This window comes from Talaromyces proteolyticus (genome assembly GCF_021365285.1).
Source record: "Talaromyces proteolyticus strain PMI_201 chromosome Unknown BGW36scaffold_14, whole genome shotgun sequence".
NCBI lineage: Eukaryota > Fungi > Ascomycota > Eurotiomycetes > Eurotiales > Trichocomaceae > Talaromyces > Talaromyces proteolyticus.
Window position 1 is genome coordinate 203,548 of NW_025764290.1, and position 18,958 is coordinate 222,505.

The 18,958-nt window shown below is 49.0% G+C and overlaps 5 protein-coding genes across 5 annotated transcripts; 3 read left to right on the forward strand and 2 right to left on the reverse strand.

Annotated features, from left to right (window-relative positions):
• Positions 1-1,844: 1,844 nt before the first annotated feature.
• On the reverse strand, positions 1,845-2,258 carry BGW36DRAFT_432827 (uncharacterized protein; the record flags this gene model as incomplete). The annotated part of the gene is made up of 1 exon (XM_046221183.1): positions 1,845-2,258. One exon carries the CDS (start codon positions 2,256-2,258, stop codon positions 1,845-1,847), a length of 414 nt encoding a protein of 137 aa, XP_046066145.1.
• BGW36DRAFT_440592 (uncharacterized protein) lies at positions 2,025-5,085 on the reverse strand. The gene has a single exon (XM_046221533.1). It carries the CDS (start codon positions 5,012-5,014, stop codon positions 2,309-2,311), a length of 2,706 nt encoding a protein of 901 aa, XP_046066146.1. The 5' UTR covers positions 5,015-5,085; the 3' UTR covers positions 2,025-2,308.
• Positions 5,086-5,466: 381 nt separating this feature from the next.
• Positions 5,467-6,587, forward strand: BGW36DRAFT_364604 (uncharacterized protein; the record flags this gene model as incomplete). Its single annotated transcript, XM_046214570.1, has 4 exons — positions 5,467-5,670; positions 5,724-5,926; positions 5,989-6,176; positions 6,241-6,587. The coding sequence occupies 4 exons, from the start codon at positions 5,467-5,469 to the stop codon at positions 6,585-6,587; spliced, it is 942 nt and encodes a 313-aa protein (XP_046066147.1).
• Positions 6,588-8,564: 1,977 nt separating this feature from the next.
• BGW36DRAFT_389837 (uncharacterized protein) lies at positions 8,565-10,911 on the forward strand. The gene has a single exon (XM_046217402.1). It carries the CDS (start codon positions 8,595-8,597, stop codon positions 10,794-10,796), a length of 2,202 nt encoding a protein of 733 aa, XP_046066148.1. The 5' UTR covers positions 8,565-8,594; the 3' UTR covers positions 10,797-10,911.
• A 403-nt stretch (positions 10,912-11,314) lies between these two features.
• Positions 11,315-18,712, forward strand: BGW36DRAFT_465854 (uncharacterized protein). The gene is made up of 5 exons (XM_046222318.1): positions 11,315-12,356; positions 12,415-14,559; positions 14,614-16,923; positions 16,980-17,852; positions 17,925-18,712. Exons 1-5 carry the CDS (start codon positions 11,366-11,368, stop codon positions 18,386-18,388), a joined length of 6,783 nt encoding a protein of 2,260 aa, XP_046066149.1. The 5' UTR covers positions 11,315-11,365; the 3' UTR covers positions 18,389-18,712.
• The last annotated feature ends 246 nt before the right edge of the window (positions 18,713-18,958 follow it).

Below are 18,958 nucleotides of genomic sequence, written 5' to 3' on the forward strand. Positions count from 1 at the left end.
ACTAAGGTAATAAAGGTAATTTACAGTATTCCTACATTTGCGAATGGTCCTACACTTGAAACAATCTTACATTAATCCATCATACGACATCCTCTCCTAAACCGACCCGATTCGACGTACATGCAAGGAGAAACTAGTACACGCTCCATTAAACGCTGCCTTGAGCCTGAAGGAGGCTGGAAACCGTGAGCCCAGGCTCCTGGCGGACTGGTGCCTCACTGGGCCAGAGACACCGCGTTGTTTCTATAGTGGAAATTGACGGCATCAAAAAGGTTTCAACATCATAAATAAGAATTAATCAATTATAAGCTCATTTTCTATTACAGGGAAACCAAAATGGTTTACATAATGTTACTATAGATTATACCATCAATAAGGGGTTATTAGACCAACAGATCCATATCATCTATAATACAGCTGCGTTGCAGGCTAGCCTTGGTGGGAATCAAACAGGTGAAGCGGTTAGGAAGAGTTGTGATTACTTAAGAGGAGGCAGAAGAAGGAGAAAAAAAAGGGTATATATGCAATCTGCTCTGCTCATTTAATGGGTAAACAGTTCTTGGTTTTTCAAATGTAATTCACTTTTCTTAATCCTTAATAAAGACCTGTATCCTCTATAAAAGGATGATCACATTGCTATAGAAATCTAACCTTATTATTTGCAGTTCGTTAAAAGTCATCGTGAGGAGAATAGGTGGTGTGCAAACCATATAGGCCCTCTTAGATCAGGAGGAAATATAGGAAATAAAAACTGAGATCAGCAATGACAATTATGTTAAGTGGCTGGATTATAACATACTATGCTAGAAACCGAATAAAAGGAATGTAGAAGTGAAAAGTGCTTTGATTATTAGGAAACACACTCACAGCGTAAATAGTTAATATATGGTGGGGTGGGGCTGTTAACCTGGTGATAGGTATTACTAAACTGTATCAGTACTGCGACGGCCGCCTCAGAACTAGATAGGATTAGACAATTCTTTCTCACTCTGACCCGTGGTTGGTCTAATGCCGTTTTTCACATCCCACTGACCGGCACAACGTATACTAGATTTTACAGTATTAAATATTCCTAAAGTTGCTTCACGTACTATAGTCAGATATAGGAATCTAAACGTTGAAGTAATAACAGGCTAGCTGTCCGGAAGTGCTCTACGCAGACGCCAATCTAATCTCTTACAAGAAGTGCCCACGCAGTATCAAGACGATCAGCTTCCCGACCACAGTGGTAACCGAAGCCGATGACATACTGCTCGACTTTGTGTCCAAGTTGGCTGCGTTGATCAGCAGCAGCTCAGGAGAGAACGTGTCCGTGTCTGCACTGGACTATAACGGTTTGTGGAGTTCTACAAAACCGGCCAGCGCTGGGAATGCGACGCTTAGAACCCTGCTGAATCTGACATACCCTATGCTGATTTCAAAGCAGCAGTACCCGCAGGTCGCCGCGCCATTGTATGCTGATTATGCTGCTGCCAACGGGGGACGCAGGCCGTTCATCGACCCTGTTCCCCTGTCGTGCTGGGGCTGGGGACTGCAGTACACGGAAGAGGACCTAGAAACAGAGATCCAGCACAAAAACACTTTTGCAGCATGGTGGAATAGCACGGTTCAAGTACTCGACGCAGAAACGTGCTCGGACAACTTGATGAACAGGTGGCATCGACGCTCTATAGTAATGGTGGCACTTATTACTAGTTTGTACGTGTGGCGGCGTGCTATATATATCTTTCAATAGGTACATGTTATATGGGCTAAGTAGATATGTAGACTATCAGGTGGTTAAAACTGACATCCAGGTTGAATATAGATTATGAATATGATGATCAGCCCATCCGATATGATAATTAGGAAAGAGTTATTGGATTAACTTTATAAAAAGGAGCACGCGTCTGCTCATCCTTGTATTTTTCTTTCACATCCCATCCGATTTCCGTCGGTTTCTGAAACTGATTCACTCGCACGCCATTTAAGATAAAGCTAAGCTCACGACAGCTCCTCAACGGTACACGTGGAGGCTTGTCATCCTTAGATCTAACACGTGGGACAAGCCGCAAGACTATACTTGGCGGCTCATTCTTAGTCGTGATATCGACCATGACGTTGAAGCGGACATTTGTGATCATCTCGGCACCACTACCTGAGTAATTCTCCATCAGACACGGTGTTCCCTCTCCCGGTTTACCGAATGGAATCGTGATTCGTATTTCCTCGAGCCTGTAGGACCCTTCGGTGTATGGCTCGAGGTTTATGAGAAACATTATGTCTTGATCGATGGGGAGCATGGGAATGCGTGTCGTGATAGGATAGTCTACCGGGCATACGCGGTAGTGGTAAGCGGGCTGGGGGGGATATTTGCGTTGAATTTTGTGTTTGGTATGGATAGATGTCGTTGGATTCGACCGACGTTGTATATTTCTGGATGGGTGGGAGTCGTAGCCCCCGGTGGGATAGAGAAGACGATCTGGTAGCAAACAGAGCCTAATTGGGTGGCCATGAGGGTCGATGTAGGTGTGTCATCCTTGAAGAGACTCTCAGGCATTTTGTCCAAAAGGGTGTCGAGGTAGTCCTTTGATAAGTTCTCCATCAACAGTCGACGAACCTCAACACCAGACGAGTCCCAGCGGTACACAGGGACCACCGAAGCGGTCTGGGGCCTAGTCCATTCCTTGGTTGCATCGAGAGGCTCACCATCTGGTTTGTCCACATGCACAGTGTACGCCTTTTTGTATGACATTTTAATCGTCCTTTGGTCCAGATCTGTTGCCGCCACGAATGTCTGCTGGTGCGGGGGTTGAATCAAAGACATACCCTTGAAAAATTCAGACCCCGGTTGGTGACTGAACAGACAGAGCATAGTGTCTGGACTCACGATCTCATGTCTGAGAAGAACGAGTGGTTTTGGAGGTGCCTGTGGTGGATCCAATTCCACCCGGAGATCAGGGAACTTGGTGAGGAGTGTAGAGCGAATGTAACAGCCATACTCAGGAACAGGAGGCAAGCAATCCCCAAGATCAGGGATTTTGGTTTCACGATACCGCTTGATAGCGGCCCAGATCGCATCGCGGACCAAGTCGGTTTTCTGATCGCGGTAATTCGCCAGGCTGAGGGCCCCATCGACAAGAGCGTCCATCCAATGGTGGTCGATGCGGAAGAAACGCACTGACTCCAATGGCAAAGAACTAGACTCTGGAATCAGATAATGAGGAGGTATTGTGGCTAAGAAAAGACGATTCATCACCCATTTGAGCACCGCCATCCAGTCCGGTGAATAAGGGATGTTGAACTCGTTGTAGGGGACGTCAGACGGGTCTCCGTCCGCCTTGGCAGCGCTAGAGATCTCTTTTGCTGCCTCAACGAAGTGCTCCTCGACGGATTTCTCATTGATGGAAGCAATTTTTGCCTTTCGACCTCGATATGAAAGGTCTACAGGCTCAACAGGAGGCCGGAACCAGCGTTTTGTGTGCACATTCGCTTGGTCTGTATCTATCTCCCTGGTTTGGGGCAGTTGGTGTAATCTAGACACAATTAAGGGGAGGTTGCTAAGCAGCTCAGGACGGGATCGCACCCCATGGGGCCTTAGGGCTTGCTGTTGGTTCAACTCCATCCCACGGTCATAGATATGCTTGCGGACTAGACCGATACGGGTGATAAATTCTTGGTCGGCGATAGCCAATGTTCGCCCTAGCTGCCATGCGGCCGAGTATGTGATATCGATCAACCCTAATTTCTGGTCGAGTATCTGGAGATCCTGCCCCGAGGTGGAGAGCGAGCGCCAGCGCTGAGAATCGGATAATGGAATCTGTACGGGGATAAAGGGCCCGCGAAAAAAGCAAGCTGTAGACTCGCCTGTTTGGGTTCGATAACGAGTCAGTGTGTACCCATTGCCTAAACGCTGCGTGACGCGCTCCTTTAAATCTGCAGGAGCATCCGGATCGAGATCATTTTTGGTGACGGGAGGTTGGAGCATGGAGCTGGATTGACCCAGAGCGTTGAATAGATCCCAAACACTGGGTGTGTCTGGTGGGAGCCCCGTGTAGGTCCAGCTATGGAGGCTGGAGAGAGCCACAAATTGCTCATCACTGGCCGGCCAGGACATGCCTTCCACGCCGCGAATGGAGACGAGGTGGGCAATGCATGCCGTCGGTTCCGTGATATTGACAGGACCCGTGCGATGGGAAAATACGACACCGTAGGAGGCTTGGTCATTGTCATCAGCTGTGAGGGCGGCAACCGCCATGCCATCGGTGTTTATATCACGCCGATGGGCAAGGAATCGATAAGGCCGTACGTTGGGATGGCTCGCTGAGATGGACTCTCCCTCCGCATCATCTTCTGAGAAGAGAGCATTAAACAAAGCCTTTGAGACGAAGATTACGTCTGTAGAGACGTCCGAATCGGTTTCTGGTGCTTGGTCCGGATCAGTGATTGGACTTGTTGTGTGGTGTAAGTTTTTAATGTCTTTCACTCGCATGTTGACGGTAAGCGTCGCAGTTTGAGTGGCACTATTTTTCAAAGCTGGGATATTTTGAAACACGCTCTTGTCTCCTCTCAGATCTTCTGATACAAGCTGCAATTCCTCCTTTGTAAACACCAGTACAGCAAGCCATGGGACTCGATTGCGGTTACCCTTATAATCGGGCACGTCGGTGATTTTGCTGGCCGTCCACTCCCACGGGAGAGTTGGGGTCTTTAACACGACATGTGGCAAACACTCGGCACGCTCCTCGTGACCTGATGGAGGATATACCGAGTGTACCTCGCCTTCAGGCAGGTTAAATTGCGGGGAGTCAACATAGAAACGCTGCTCGGTTACTAGATTCCGGGCTGTGTTGTTGGCCACGACCTCCTGCTCGACATGTACTGTATGTCCTCCCCCAGGCAGACCAGGCATAAGAAAAGCATGGAGATGTTCCTCTCCCGGTTTCAGGCGAGGCTCAATCCCAGCCGCAGCCTGTCGACAGCGACGAGCATGGCGGAAGACGAGATATCGCGGGTCGTCTCTTCTGTGAGGCATGTCTACGTGCAGACTTAAGGAGATGTGCGAATATGAATTGGAATAACAAAGGCCAAACACGGCGGTATAGCAATAGGAAATAGGTAGAGAGAAAAAACAAGATGGGGCAATGGAGAGGAGACCTAGCTTAGCCAGCCACCGAATGCATCGACTGTCCAAAGTAAAGATCGCTTCAGTCACTTCCCCTCTTTTTCAGCTTCCCTAATTTTGCCCTGAATTTGAGTACTTTTCAGGATCATATGTGACGCCCCACATTTGCTGCTGGCTGCAGAATCCCAGCTGCACACTAATCACATAAAGAGGTATCCATGGATCGCGCATGTAATAAGGACACAAGATACAAAGGCCGACAAGTACCTCGAGTTAAAACAAGATTTCATTAAGAACAATTCATCAAAGATATCCTCTCGTCCTAACTTATCAATCGAAGTCTATAGGCTCTTATCCCAATTATGGCTCTTGCTGCAGTGTTAGATCCCGTAACCAAATCCTCAGCCGCGGTATTCTACTACTCGCAGGTGAAGGACCGTTACAATCTGGCGATGCGATTGTTCTCGCTGGTTGGCGGTAGTGACTCCAAGTACACCGACTTCAACACCTCGAAAAGCACCGCAACGGCATCCTCCCACCTGGCTGCCGCGAATTTTCTTGGAGCGGTTAGTTATTAATTTGTCTCTTATACCAAGGCTACGACTGATAACTATGACAGATGCGTGTCTACGGGGTGGCCACAATCCCTAAAGTGGACACAGCACCCGGAGATACAACAGAGGTGATCACTCAAGTGAGTCCCGTTTTCAACCCGGTGGATAAACCATCAGAAAGTCGCGTGCAGGTGCCGGCTCGAGTGCCACTTGCTGTGTGTGAAGTCACCAAGGGTTCTGTCAGCACTGGCTATATGTCGTATCTCAAGTAAGTCTCAGAACCCTCTCTTCCATTGATAATGGAATTCGGTTAAATTAATTCTCAAACAGAGAAATTGACGGCCGTCTCCAAATCGTAACCTATACTATAACAAGTTCTAGGAGCACTTCTCGCATCACTGATCGTGGGTTGCACGCACAATCCAAGCTGGCTTCTTGTTCCATTCTTCAGAAACCATGCCTTTTCTACCAAGGCTCCGGAAAGGACGTGAACTTCTATAACCTGACCGACGGCTCCAGTAAGTTTTGAACATCCTCTACTGGCTTTCTGTATGGATCAAGATTTCTAACAGGGTTATAAAGCCACTACGGTGAAAAACACTGGCGGAATGGCTTTGGGCTCGCAGCTTGCCGCGACTACCGTGGGAGATGCCATCTACGTATACTTCCGTACTGACGACAACAAGCTGGTTCGGGTCCAGGGGTCGGGTCTCAAGTGGACTGGACAGCAGGAAGTGTCTAGCCATGAAATTAACGCCGACTCCAACATCAGTCTAGTGGTTCATGCAACTCCAGAGGGAGAGACTGACATCCATCATTTTTTCTGGAGCGGCACGGAGCCCATCCATGAGTCAGTCACCAGTGATGAGCAGGCTTTCTTGGACATGATGGAACAGGATGACGATGACATAGTGGTAGTCGAGTACTGAAATTAGCTTGCTTCTTGACCTCTAGTAGACTTGCTACTGATGTGATAAAATTTTAGTTTGCATGAACTCAGAAATGTGAACCTTTTGACCGATGCTGCATATGCATAGCTTAGCACAATTGAAGATATATGAAGCTTCAAATATTGAGAAACTGAAAAATGAATAAGTCCCTGTCTATTTAAACCCTGTTTAGAATGCTAGAATTTCAAGTGAAAAAGTCCACCAACTCCATCCACAATGGCTTCTCCTCTTGCAATCCCCCTCAAGCTCGACGCATTCGTGCTCAATCCAGACACCTGCGATGGCACAGACCGTGACCAGGCCAAGATTGCCCCTCTGCAACAACCCAATTACAGCTATCTGCGTATGAAGGACTTTATGACTCGTAATGATGTCCTGCAGCCCCTCGATCTGCACGCTGCAGCTCCCCATCAGGCGAATTCTCGAGTCACAAATCTTGCCACTGGACAGCTCCGCCAAAGTCGTCTAGGCGTGTATCTGCACTGGATGATCCCTCGTCCGTATCGCTCGGGAATATCCTCGATAAAAAGTTCCGATGCTACTGCAGCTAACGACACGGACCCTCAGATGCCCGTGTTCCCTGAATGTCCGAATCGTTGGCTTGTCATCCGCAAGCTGGCTGGTCCCACGGATCCAACTGATGTACTCCAGCCCGTGCGTGCATGGATCGTGTACAGCGACTGGATGCGAACTATTGATGAACTAGATGATACGGACGAACGGCCCCTTGATCTGCAGGTGGATGTATCTCCGTATCTGAGCACCGGCTCAACTGTGAAGGATCACCAACCCAGCATAGACCAGCAAGCGGAGGTGTTCATCGGCGGAAGAAGCAACGCTACGAAAAAGGAAATGGTGTCTCCCAGTAAGAGCGTATCGCTGGGAGTTTTGAACTCTTCCAATCAACTGTTTCCGGACTACCAGCCACATAATGGGAACGTGTTCTCCATGCTCGATGATTTCAGCTACAATGGTGCAGAAGGTCCAACCCAAGTCGCCCACGCCATTGCAGACTATTATGTTCTGGGATGGCACGAGAACCCGGCAGATGACCTGCTGGTCTTGAAGTCAGGGAATCGCAGAGACCGCCTCAACATCCTGTCTATGAATCTGAAAAACGAGACCGATCCCGCCATTCAATCCTGGCTGGAGGAAACCACAGGGGCGCGAGTGCTGTGCCATGGCGCCATGTACGGTGTGCGGTGGAATTCAACCTGGAACAAAAGCCACGACAAGCCGACAATCTTAGCTGATCAGGCTGCGAAAGCCCTAGCCGATCGAGTCCCCGTTTCTCTAGGTACAACGCCGATGGATGCATTGTTGGCCTACGTGGCAAATCACTCCGGCGATACAGAGCATTTGCTCTCACAATTAGGTGCCTTATTACGAGCTCAGAGCGAGAGCATTGAAGACCGCCGTGCGGGGAACGACGAAGTGCAGAACTATAACTTCGAAAAGACCGCAGGAGGTGCGCGATACATTCTGCAGGCAGACACGAAGAACCCCGCACAGCCTCCACCAGATCATGCAGCTAGGGCATTGGTGGAGCTGAATGACAGCCAGACTCTTTACGATGCAACTTCACGCCAGCTGCGTCGGGCACAGTGGAGCATTTTTTCCATCTGGTGGCAGTATGTCACAGATCTTGACCGCGCGGGGAAGCAAGAAGCATATAAGCGAGAAGTCAACGAGGCGATCGCTGAGTATGGCCGTCTCAATGGTTTGTTTATAACGCAGAGAGGGGCAGTTGACGCCGCGAAAAAGAAAATCGACGCCATGCAGCTGGAAGTCAAGGAAGCTATTGCTCCGGACTTCAGCCAGCCTCGCGATCCTACGCTGTTTGTGGGGGAGGTGCAGGCTGGTTGGCCAATCGACTACCTGGCTGCTCTGCAGGTGCGACTCGCCCCGCAGATCGCGGGAACGGCACGGGTAGAGCCGATCAATGCAGCTTACGGGCTCGAGTGTCTACCGGAGGAACTACAGGCGATGGGCACTCAGCTAGTGCAAGAGTTCGAACACTATGCCGACGCCAAGAGCAGTCACCGCGCAGTAGTCAACAGTCCAGAAACTTTCCCCCCGCTCTATCACGATGGGCGAGACCGCTGGAACAACACGCAGCCCTGGTTTCCTCTGTTCCTGGAATGGGAGGCCGAGTATTTCCACGTCCCTTACGACCAGTGGGATATGGAGGATATTTCCACTCACGCAGCCAAGGATAAGAAATTCAGTTACACCGTCAAGCAAGACGATGGGCCGTTGTGGGAGAAGGACAATAACGACAAGCGAACGGTCTCGGGCCGGATTCTACTGCTTCCGCAACCGGTCTTCTCGCTCCACGCTCAGGTTGAGCGTCTGTTCTCGACCGTTCCGGCCGAAGTGTTGAACCCAATCTTGGACTCCGACCAGAGAGCCCAGCTCCTCAAGGATATACAGAAGCTACCCTTCATCTCCGCTCCGTTGGGTGGATTTACAGACCATCTCGTGACCGTAGTCGATGGGAGCCATGTCAAACCGACGGTACGCTATCCGGGCAAATTACCAGAGCCTCTAACAGAAGCAGCTTCCGAGTCTCATTTGGTAGGACTCGATATAGATGCGTTGAGGAAAATTGGGGTGGAAAACGATTTGACTCCATACGGATCACTCGTGCGACTAGGAGATCTTCAGCATCCAGCCTTCAAACCTGTCACGCACGGTCAGTTCCGTCTAATTAAGCTCAATATTATCGACAAGTTCGGTCAAGCCGTGGCTGCCATCGATCCAACACGACGCGTTGAAGGACCACCACCTCTCTACCCCCATATTGGGGAGTATTACAGGCCCCAGGCGTACCAAAATACGAAAATACCGAATGTTGTCATTCAGCCCGAGGAGCCTGAAAAGTGTCCATTCATTCAAATTCCGCCGAATATCAACCAGCCGGCACGACTGCACATGAACTGGGTGCAGCTGGAAGAATACAACAAGACCTACGAGTGGCGACCCATCACCGAATGGGAGAATCCAATCTGGGGGTGGGTTGTAGTAAATTATGTCAACTATGGGGTTCAATTCTTTCTTAGAGACGGCACCTTCTATCGTGAAGTACGAGTCGCATCCCCTAACAACCCCAATCCAGGGGCTGTAGCGAGTGATAAATGGCTACCTTTCCAGCCACCGAAAGAAGACCCAAAACGGCAGCTTGATCAGCTGATCAAAAAGTTCACCGACGATCAGAACTATTTATTAGGGTTCATGGAGATGATCAACACTGCTGTTGAAAATGCGCGGTCTGTCCCTGGGGCATACAGTCAGTGCGTCAACTCATTGATTGGGCGTCCTTTGGCTTTGGTGAACGCCGGCTTTTCACTTGAACTGGCAGAAAATGCAAGAACAAATCAATCCACCGTGGGAAACCAGCAGGGAATGCTGCCCCCAATAAGTCTTCTTCCGGATTATAGGATTCCACAGTATGACTTTGCAATAAAGCTTGGAGACAGTGTGCGACCTCATGATGGGCTAGTGGGATTTTTTAAAGCCAAAGATAAACCGCAGCCCACGGACGAACTCGACTTGACTGATGTTTACACTCCATTTCCCAACGACACCAAACAGATCCATCCCATCGACTCTCAGGGGGGTGGCTTCCTTCGTTTGAAGCCATTCTGGCTAAACCCTGGAGATTACACTGACAAAAGCCTCGGAAATCCTAGCGAAACATACAATCGAGATCGGAATCGACATTTGACTGTATGTGGGCTACTAGTCGATCCTTTTACACCAGTCAATGCGTACTCGAGCATTCTTCCCGTGGAGCCACTTGCACTTTCTCCATGGACGTGGGAATCAGCCCTGCTGAAGATGACGGCATTCTTCCATTTTGGTCCCTTGGTTGTTGAGGACGATGTTCCTGAATTGAACCCGAAAAAAGTTCTGACTGCCAATTACAATTTAGAGAACGATACTGTCAAGGAAAAGATCAAACTTCCTGCCCTAGCAGCAGCGGAATGGAGCTGGTTACAACCATACATCAACACTGAGACGGAAGTTACAGAGCAGGATGAGACAGAAGCGGAGGGGAAAGAAGTCTACATGGCCTTGTCGTTGGGCAAGATTGACCCAGTTCCTCAGTTCAGCCCGGGTCCGTTGACGGCGGTGGAAGGATATTTGCAGATGAAACGGCCCATTACAGGCCCTGATTCCAAGTAATTACCTTGAATTTTGACAATTGCTATTTAATCCGGTTAGTGTTCCTTGGGGCTAGCTCTAATAACCTTAAATCAGACTATAAATGGTTTTATTGCGAGGTTTTGTGATACGTTTCGTTGTTGCTTTTAAAATAAAAAGTGTCATCCGATACGGAATATTAGCTTTTACGTTCAGCAATAGCAGCTTTTTAAAAACGTACGTGTACGAGGGTTTTGAGGACGTGGAAAAATCTGAGAAAGAGAGAGTAAAAAAAGCCCAAAGTCGAAGACAACAGGCAACAGACAACGAACAAACCCGTTTGCCGATCAGATTTAAGATCTGCATGGTTCCGAGTCAGTCAAATTATGCACGTTTAGCGAGCGACCTGCACCCTGTGTCCTCTGCATGTTCGTCACAGCCTAGTGTCTGTAGTGTTGCAAGGGTTTTGCTTTCCCCCCCTCTCTCTTCCGCAAAGCATCAACACACTTGGTGGGTAAGGTTATGGGATATATCTCATAAGGACAGATGGCAAGCCACGGGTAAATAACTGGAATCAGTAGTAATAGTAAAATCGGAGAAAGAAAAAAAAAATGTCGTATGTTGACTCCCTTCATATTTCCATCCGCGAAGGGGACTCTGCTATTCACCTGCTCGTCGACGCGACGGGCCCTAGAGACCAAGTACGGGCAGCTGTTCTCATCGACGGCGGCAGAACACACAGAGACAGAAACAACCTCGCCGGTATTAGACAGGTAGTGCTTCGGGATCCTCCCATAAAGCAAACAATCGACTGGATCAGTAGGAATTATGTTTGCCAGGGTGGACAGTTGAAGTTCGATGCCATCGTTATAACTCATTGGGATGGGGACCACTTTGATGGCATCACGGAGGCACTGCAAAATGAGGCGACTGCAGTTCCCCCTCCCCCCGCAGGCCAGATCCCCTGGTTGAAATGGGGAGCGAACAACGAGCCTCAAACAAGGCTCTATTGCCCACACCTGGGGAGATCGGGGATCTACCAAGTTGATGTCTTACACGATCCTCCGCAGGTGTCGGTCACAACTAACAATGGCCGATACACGTTTGCCCAGTATTACGATACCAGCACCAATATTTTTGACGTACTCGGGGTTGAGCTCTTCAGCAATCACCCCTTGGATCCTGGAGACCAGCATGCGCTGTCTCCATCGCAGTTGCTAGCAGCGCATGGTAATCTATCAGCCGGCATCTACTGCGTGGGCGTTTCGGAGCGCTCACTGGCACAACCAAACGCACCGCTCAAGTCGACAATTGTCGGTTCAGACGATTCACTTAAGAACAGGAGCTCCATTGCGGCGATGGTGATGTGGCCGGGCACTCCGCCGAGAATCTCTCATTACTTTGCCGGAGATCTGGACGACGGTCGTGAAATAGCCATTCTAGCATGGTTGGAGGCAGAAACACCAAGGATCGAGAAAATCACCAGCGTCAAGCTCAATCATCATGGATCAGCTACTTCAACCCCCTTGGAGCTGTTCCGTCGGTTCAAGCCTCTCAACACTTTCATCCCAACTCCCCTCAACGCCAGACACAAACACCCTAGTATGTTTCCCAGTCTTTGCTTCCTCCATTGTAATTAACCCAATATACTGATTATCAGCCTGGCCCGTGATCTTTACCTGGCATGCCTGGGCCCAGTCCGTTTTACCTCCGCCTCGATTGATCGCGGGGACTTTTCCTGCCGCCATCACTCGCGAGGTCGACGAAACAGGTCAAAGTCACTGGGTCAATCTACATAAAATATACCCTCAGCATTTCGACGTTCCGGCCTTCCGAGACTACATAATAGCGGTCAACGACGACATCAACGCACAACGAGCAGCAGTGGGCCAACCGGCCTTACCCAATGAATATCAGCTGTTTCAGCTCGTTCCACCCGATCTCCAACGCCAGAGTAACTACCTAGCTGGCCGTTTCGCAACCATTTGGGATCATCACGGGTTCCCTGACATCAATTATCACTGGGCATCTTGCGCAGCATATTCTGTAACGCAACGAACCGTGCTTCGAAAATCTCTGCTTTTTGTGCGCATTCGATCCGCCCCCACTGACGTCGCAGACGGGCAGCTCCATTATGTGAACATAGATGATGATAACCTTATCCTGCGTCTGTGGGGGAGGTTGCCGGAACTCACAAGAGTTAACACCCTCAGGACGTTAAGTCACAGTGTCCTCGCCATCAGACTGATGTTGCCACAGCCACCTGCAGCTCCAGCGGTGCTACCACATGTGGTGGCACCTCCAGATATGCGCTCTACAAACCGATGCTCTCGTTCCCTCTTGGCGGCAGCAGAACGGCAAATTGATGATTCCTTGCTGGAACATGCCTGTGTAGAACCAGGTAGTTACTACGTACCGGACGAAACCAACCCTGACGAAATGTCTGGTGGGGAAGAGGAATCAGGAAAAGTCATGAAAAAAAGGATGTTTGAGGAACAAGAGAAAGAAGAAACAGATAAAGAAGAACCCAAGACACCAGAATCTCCTTGTTCTTGGGTTGAGCTGGATGCTAACGAAATACCACATCTGAACGACATAAAAGGATGGGCCATCTACGCCAGTGACCTCTCGGTTGAAGAGATTAGAGCAAAGGGCGTCAACAATTTTGAGCGTCTCTCTATTGGCATTTTGGATGATTTTGTGATGGATCTACACTGTCATGTCCTCTGGCTGCAGACTAAACTCCCCTCAGAGCCGGAAGTCGGCAGCCGAACTATGCTAATGGAGGACGATGAGTGCCGCTGTTGGTTTTACGATACCCTCAATGCGAAGGAGGTTTCTATCATCAACGCGGCGAAAGGTGAAGTTGGTGGCTTCTACGTCCGGGCTTCTTTATCTTCAATGGGCAATGGACCGACAGAAATCGCACCCGCGTGGATGGAGTTCTCGACAGACGAGGCGACTCTCAAAACGACGTTTGGGTCGATCGAGCCCATCCTTCCCACAGGTCTCTTCAAAAGACATTGCATGCTGGTGATGGGACTAAAGCCCGTGACTGTAAAACCGTCCAAGACCGTTTATCTGCATGACTTGGTGGACTTTATCGGCGTGGAAGAACTGAAAGAAAACACTCTAATCAAATTACTCGGTTCATTTCCTATGAGACCCCCATCAAATCACGAGGAACTTCAAGGAAAACGCAACGCCGTGTGGTTTTTACCCAGTAACGACTACCGAACCACCATCCGGCTCGAGTGGCCCATGGATTCGACAACCCAGGCAGAACTAAATAAATTTCTCAAGCCCTTGAATCTAACGATAGGCGCTACTTCAGCAATCGCTCGCCGTACCAGTCGATGGTCCACAACCGGGCCGAGCTGCCAGATGCTCACGCATGGGAGCCTCGTCTTCCGCACTGAAATTACTCTCAATCAGATCAAACTAGAAGCGACATTCGAGTTCTCTACGGCAGTAACAACCATGACTCTGACTCTCAATTCCAAGACGAGCCAGGCACTACAAAGTCTCCTGAATTGGGTCCAGAGTCTCGTTCCGGGTGATCAAAAGTTTGACTTCGGGGATCTCCAGGGCCAATCCTTTGGGTCTAGCAATCTGGGTGAATTTCACTTCCGTCGTATAACGATTGGGCTCGTTGATGATGAGAGAGGAAGCGCCAAACTATCCACTTTCAGCATGGACATGGAAGTCGGTCTGCATCATAGCCCAAATCCCTCAACGCTTTTCCTTCTCACATATACCTATCAAAAAGGACAAGGGAGCACTGTGAATGCTAAACTATGGTGTTGTTCGTCTTAACCTTTTCCCCAGATTAAGACTTGAAGCTCTAACATTTAAACAGCTCCGCCCACATTTCCCCAGGAAGCCCAATGGCTTCTACTCCCCGAGTATGAAAAATATCCCACCATGACGCCCGTGTCAATTGAACCCTCCAACTGGCCGAAATCTCTTGACCTGGCTGCACTCGGGGGGTTCGAAGATCTCCCCGACTTCCTGCCAACGGAGATTCTGACGGCGGAGTTCCGCGCCAACAAAAAGGGGATTGCCTTTGGAGGATCGATGAGACCGAAGCCAGCAAAAGGAAAGGTTCCTACATTCAGTATTGCTGAAATCACATTGGAGGTCTCGTATGAATGGGGAAACGGTGCCGGTGGAACATTCAACGGCGCTTTTTCCATCAAAGCGCTACTCCAGCAGCCCAAGGGAGCCAAGTATGGCTGGCCCACGCAACTCATCGGTACAGTCGCCTACTCATCGAACCCATCACGGTGGACGCTATCTGGCACTGTATATGATCTGTACGCATCTACACTCGCACAGTTCTTTGATATGAATGAGTCAATCCAGGCTGCGGTTATGCCCATTCTGGAAAGTATCCGCGTACAATATTTGGACATCACATACAATTACGCCAGGCAGGAGGCCTCATCCTTTGATATCACTGGAATTTTGGTCATCGGATTCCACCTGTTTACTCTCAATTTCCACCATTCGGAGACCGGTTGGACGTTCGTTGCTACAGCTGAGTCGGCCAAAAATCACAACGTCAAGTCCACTGTCGGTGATCTGGTCACCAGCGTTGCCGGGCGCGATATGAATCTTCCCGACTTCATTTCCAACATCGGCGTGCAGGTAAGCAAAGATAACAAAATGGAGTTGGTGATAAAAAAGTCTCAACCGGCTGCCGGCCCAGAGAGCATGGTCATTCTCCTCACAGTAAAACTAGGAAATTTCACCCTCCGCTACATTCAATTTCGTGAAGTCGTACCTGTTGCACTCGCTGCTGCTACACCTACTCAACGCGTGCTTATTGCTTCCATGAATCAACTTCCTGGCTCTGATATTCCCCTAGTCGGGCAAGTTGGTCAGCCTTATGACGAGGTCATGTTCGCATGGGTACAGGGGCAGGATGGACTCACAGGTCTCACCAAACGACAACTAGATACGGTAAACAAGGTCCTCCTGGAGCTCAGCCAGCAGCCACTGCCATACAAGCCTGTGAAAAAGGGAGAGCCTGTAGCTACAGACGTGCTACTGCTCCAGGGGATGCATTTCATGCTGATGCGAAAGGCAAACACAGGGCCATCCACTGTGGCTTTAGACTACGCCTTCAACAAGCCCAAAGAGAAGGCCAAGTCACTTGCAGCAGATGGGGTGGAAGACAAAGGATCTCGAATGGCGCCATATGAGCGAAGTGAGGGTCCACTTTCGATCAAAAATATCGGCTTCAAATACTCAACTGGGTCCAGTGGCAAGGAATCCATACTCGCCATCCGGCTGGATGCGTATGCGAAAATTGGACCCGTTGAGTTCGCTTTACTTGGACTCACTCTGGGCCTGAACTTTGCCGGCGCCAGCCGTGACGGTGCACCTTTAACACTTGACAATCTACCAGATCCCTATATCTCACTTGATGGTTTACAAGCATCGTTTGACAGGCCTCCGATTGAAATTGCTGGAATGCTGCAGTACAAGAATACCGACAAGGAGGAATCTTTCGCTGGTGCTTTAGTGGTCAGCTATGTTCCCTGGCGATTCCAAGCGGCGGGATATTACGGAGTCATCAAAGACCCTCAATCGCATGATGAATTCAAATCATTCTTCTTGTATTGTGTCCTACAAGGGCCTCTTATCACCTTTCAGTTCGCCACAATTGAAGGTGTCTGCGGTGGCTTCGGTTACAACTCCAACTTGACCTTTCCCACCCCCCAAAACGTCAAGCAATTTCCTTTGATCTCCGACAGCGGTTCAGCGCCTTCGCCCGATGGTGGGCCGAATCAAATCATGGAGCAGCTACTCTCGACCCGATGGTTTTTCCCCCGCAAAGAATCCTTCTGGGTCGCAGCCGGATTGACCGTCAAGGCGTTTGAAATACTGTCTGTGCAGGCGGTCCTAGTGATCCAGTGGAATCCTGAAGTGGAAATCGGCATCTTCGGGCTTGCTGTAGCTAGCATCCCCGGAGGCAAAACGACAAAGAGATTCGCTCACGTTGAGCTCGGTGTCACAGCAACGCTCAGCTTCCGCACGGGTGTAATGAAGATAGAGGGCGAGTTAACCCCAGCCTCCTTCATTCTTGATCCTAGCTGCCATCTCCAAGGCGGATTTGCCCTGTACACGTGGTTCGACAGCAGGGATGACCAAAGCGTCAAGGGTGACTGGGTGTTCACTATCGGAGGCTTCCACCCTTCTTACAATAAACCACCGCAGTATCCCAACCCCCACGACTCGGCATCAGTTGGCAATTTGGAAACGCTATCAGTATCTCGGGACAGGCTTACTTTGCCATCACCCCAAAAGCCTGTATGGGTGGTGGACGCTTAGATGTAGCTTTATCTCTGAATCCGCTCTTTGCGTATTTTAACGCGTTTGTCGACTTCCTTATCAACTTCAAGCCGTTTTCGTTTATTGCTGAAGGTGGCCTTACCGTCGGCGTTCGATTCACCCTCGACTTGTGGCTTGTATGTATCAATATCAAGGTTGAAATCGGCGCCCGGTTGTACATCGAAGGACCCCCAATCCGCGGCCGTGTTCACGTTGACTTCTGGGTGTTTGGATTCGATGTCAATTTCGGAGCCGAAGATCAAAGTAAACCGGAAGCACTTTCTCTGGACGAATTCATCGAGGTGGTTTGCCAAACCCATACCTCGGGAATCCCGTCTTTCAACGCTCTCCCTACTTCTTCCGGTGCTGAGTCTGATGCCGACAAAGACCCTGAAGCTCACGTATTTGCCGTCCAAGAAGGACTCATCCCTCAGGACAAAGTCAAATCCACGCCTAGTGGTGAGATGTGGGTAGTTCGCGCCGCAACGTTCGAGTTCTCGGTTACCTGCAAATTCGCCATCGACAAGGCGATCGTTATCACTCCAACGTCCCAAGGTGATATCGAGAACGAGGTCCCAGGAACGAACAAGGACATCTATGCGAAACCTATGTATACCGAGTCACCCATCAAATCCACCCTGCGGATCAAAATCAGTCCAGATAGTGCATATTTAATGAATGAGGAATTTTCCACCGAGCCGCTGTGGGATTCAAATCAGAGTATTCGGAAAGATGTTCCATTAGCATTGTGGGGGAAATGTACGTATTCTTCCTTCTATCTCTTTTTTGATATTTTGAATGGTAATGTGAGCTTACAAGGATGATTAACAGATGACCGCTCATCCGATCCCTCGTATAACAAAAACCCCGAGTCTCTCCTAAAGGGTACAAGTGAAAAATCCGTCGACCTAATGATGGGCGTTCATCTCATGAAGCCAGAACCTCTTCCATCCCAAGACAAAACCGTCCCATTTGACGTGGAGAAATTTCAAATCCAAAAAATGGCTGCGGATACACCGATTGCACTTCCCTCGGAATCAACCAGCGCATTTAAACCTATTCCAGATACCGGCAAAAAACAATGGGAAGACGTGAGAAAAGTATGGACCGAGAAAGAATCCGCGGCCCAGAAAACCGTTAATCTGTGGGAATCGTTGGGATTAGCAAAATTAGGCTGGGCGAAGAAGAAAATCGAGTCTGCGGGACATCAAGTCTTGACTGGATCCAAACCGCAGAAAGTCGTCGACAATTTACCGAAGTATTATTTGTTCGCGCCGCAGCTAAGTGGGCCATAACTCTGTATATGTTAGTTTATTTTTCAATTTTGATCCTGTTTCTCTCGCAATTATTACTATATCCTGAATGAATGCAGGCCACCAACATTGCTATGGTCCTATTTGTGCCAACACTGCTTGGAACTTGTATAAATTGAGAACTGGAGTCACCTACTACTGGATTTCAGATTCACTCTGTTGAATCTTTACCAGGAGCCATTCCGCACCTAATATTTGCTATCTTGTCTTCAAGATATTGACAAATCTCCAGCCTGTTCAGTACATCCTTCACTTCAAATGTTCATTGGAGGAGTAGAGTAAGGTAATTTCCCCTACCAGTACCCGGATCATTTACAGTTCTAAATCATTGTGTTTATGGTAAATGTTGATTATACCTTGGTGAGTGCTTCAAATATAAGCAAAAATAATATTTAATTTCTTGATAGAATATTTCTTATGATCCTTGTATTATCCATATAGTAGTGGACGTATATATAAGCTAGGTATACTAGATTTTTATAGTATTAAATATTACTAAAGTTGCTTTACATCCTATAATCAGATATAGGAATCTAAATGTTTAAGTAATTA

What these genes read in the sequence shown, in the direction of transcription:
- BGW36DRAFT_440592 (XM_046221533.1), bottom strand. Translation starts at nt 5,014, where the DNA reads ATGCCTCACAGAAGAGACGACCCGCGATATCTCGTCTTCCGCCATGCT.
- BGW36DRAFT_389837 (XM_046217402.1), top strand. Translation starts at nt 8,595, where the DNA reads ATGGGCACTCAGCTAGTGCAAGAGTTCGAACACTATGCCGACGCCAAG.
- BGW36DRAFT_465854 (XM_046222318.1), top strand. Translation starts at nt 11,366, where the DNA reads ATGTCGTATGTTGACTCCCTTCATATTTCCATCCGCGAAGGGGACTCT. An exon ending in CGCCAGACACAAACACCCTA is followed by an intron (nt 12,357 to 12,414) that starts GTATGTTTCCCA and finishes ACTGATTATCAG; the next exon opens with CCTGGCCCGTGATCTTTACC. An exon ending in GAATGCTAAACTATGGTGTT is followed by an intron (nt 14,560 to 14,613) that starts GTTCGTCTTAAC and finishes ACATTTAAACAG; the next exon opens with CTCCGCCCACATTTCCCCAG.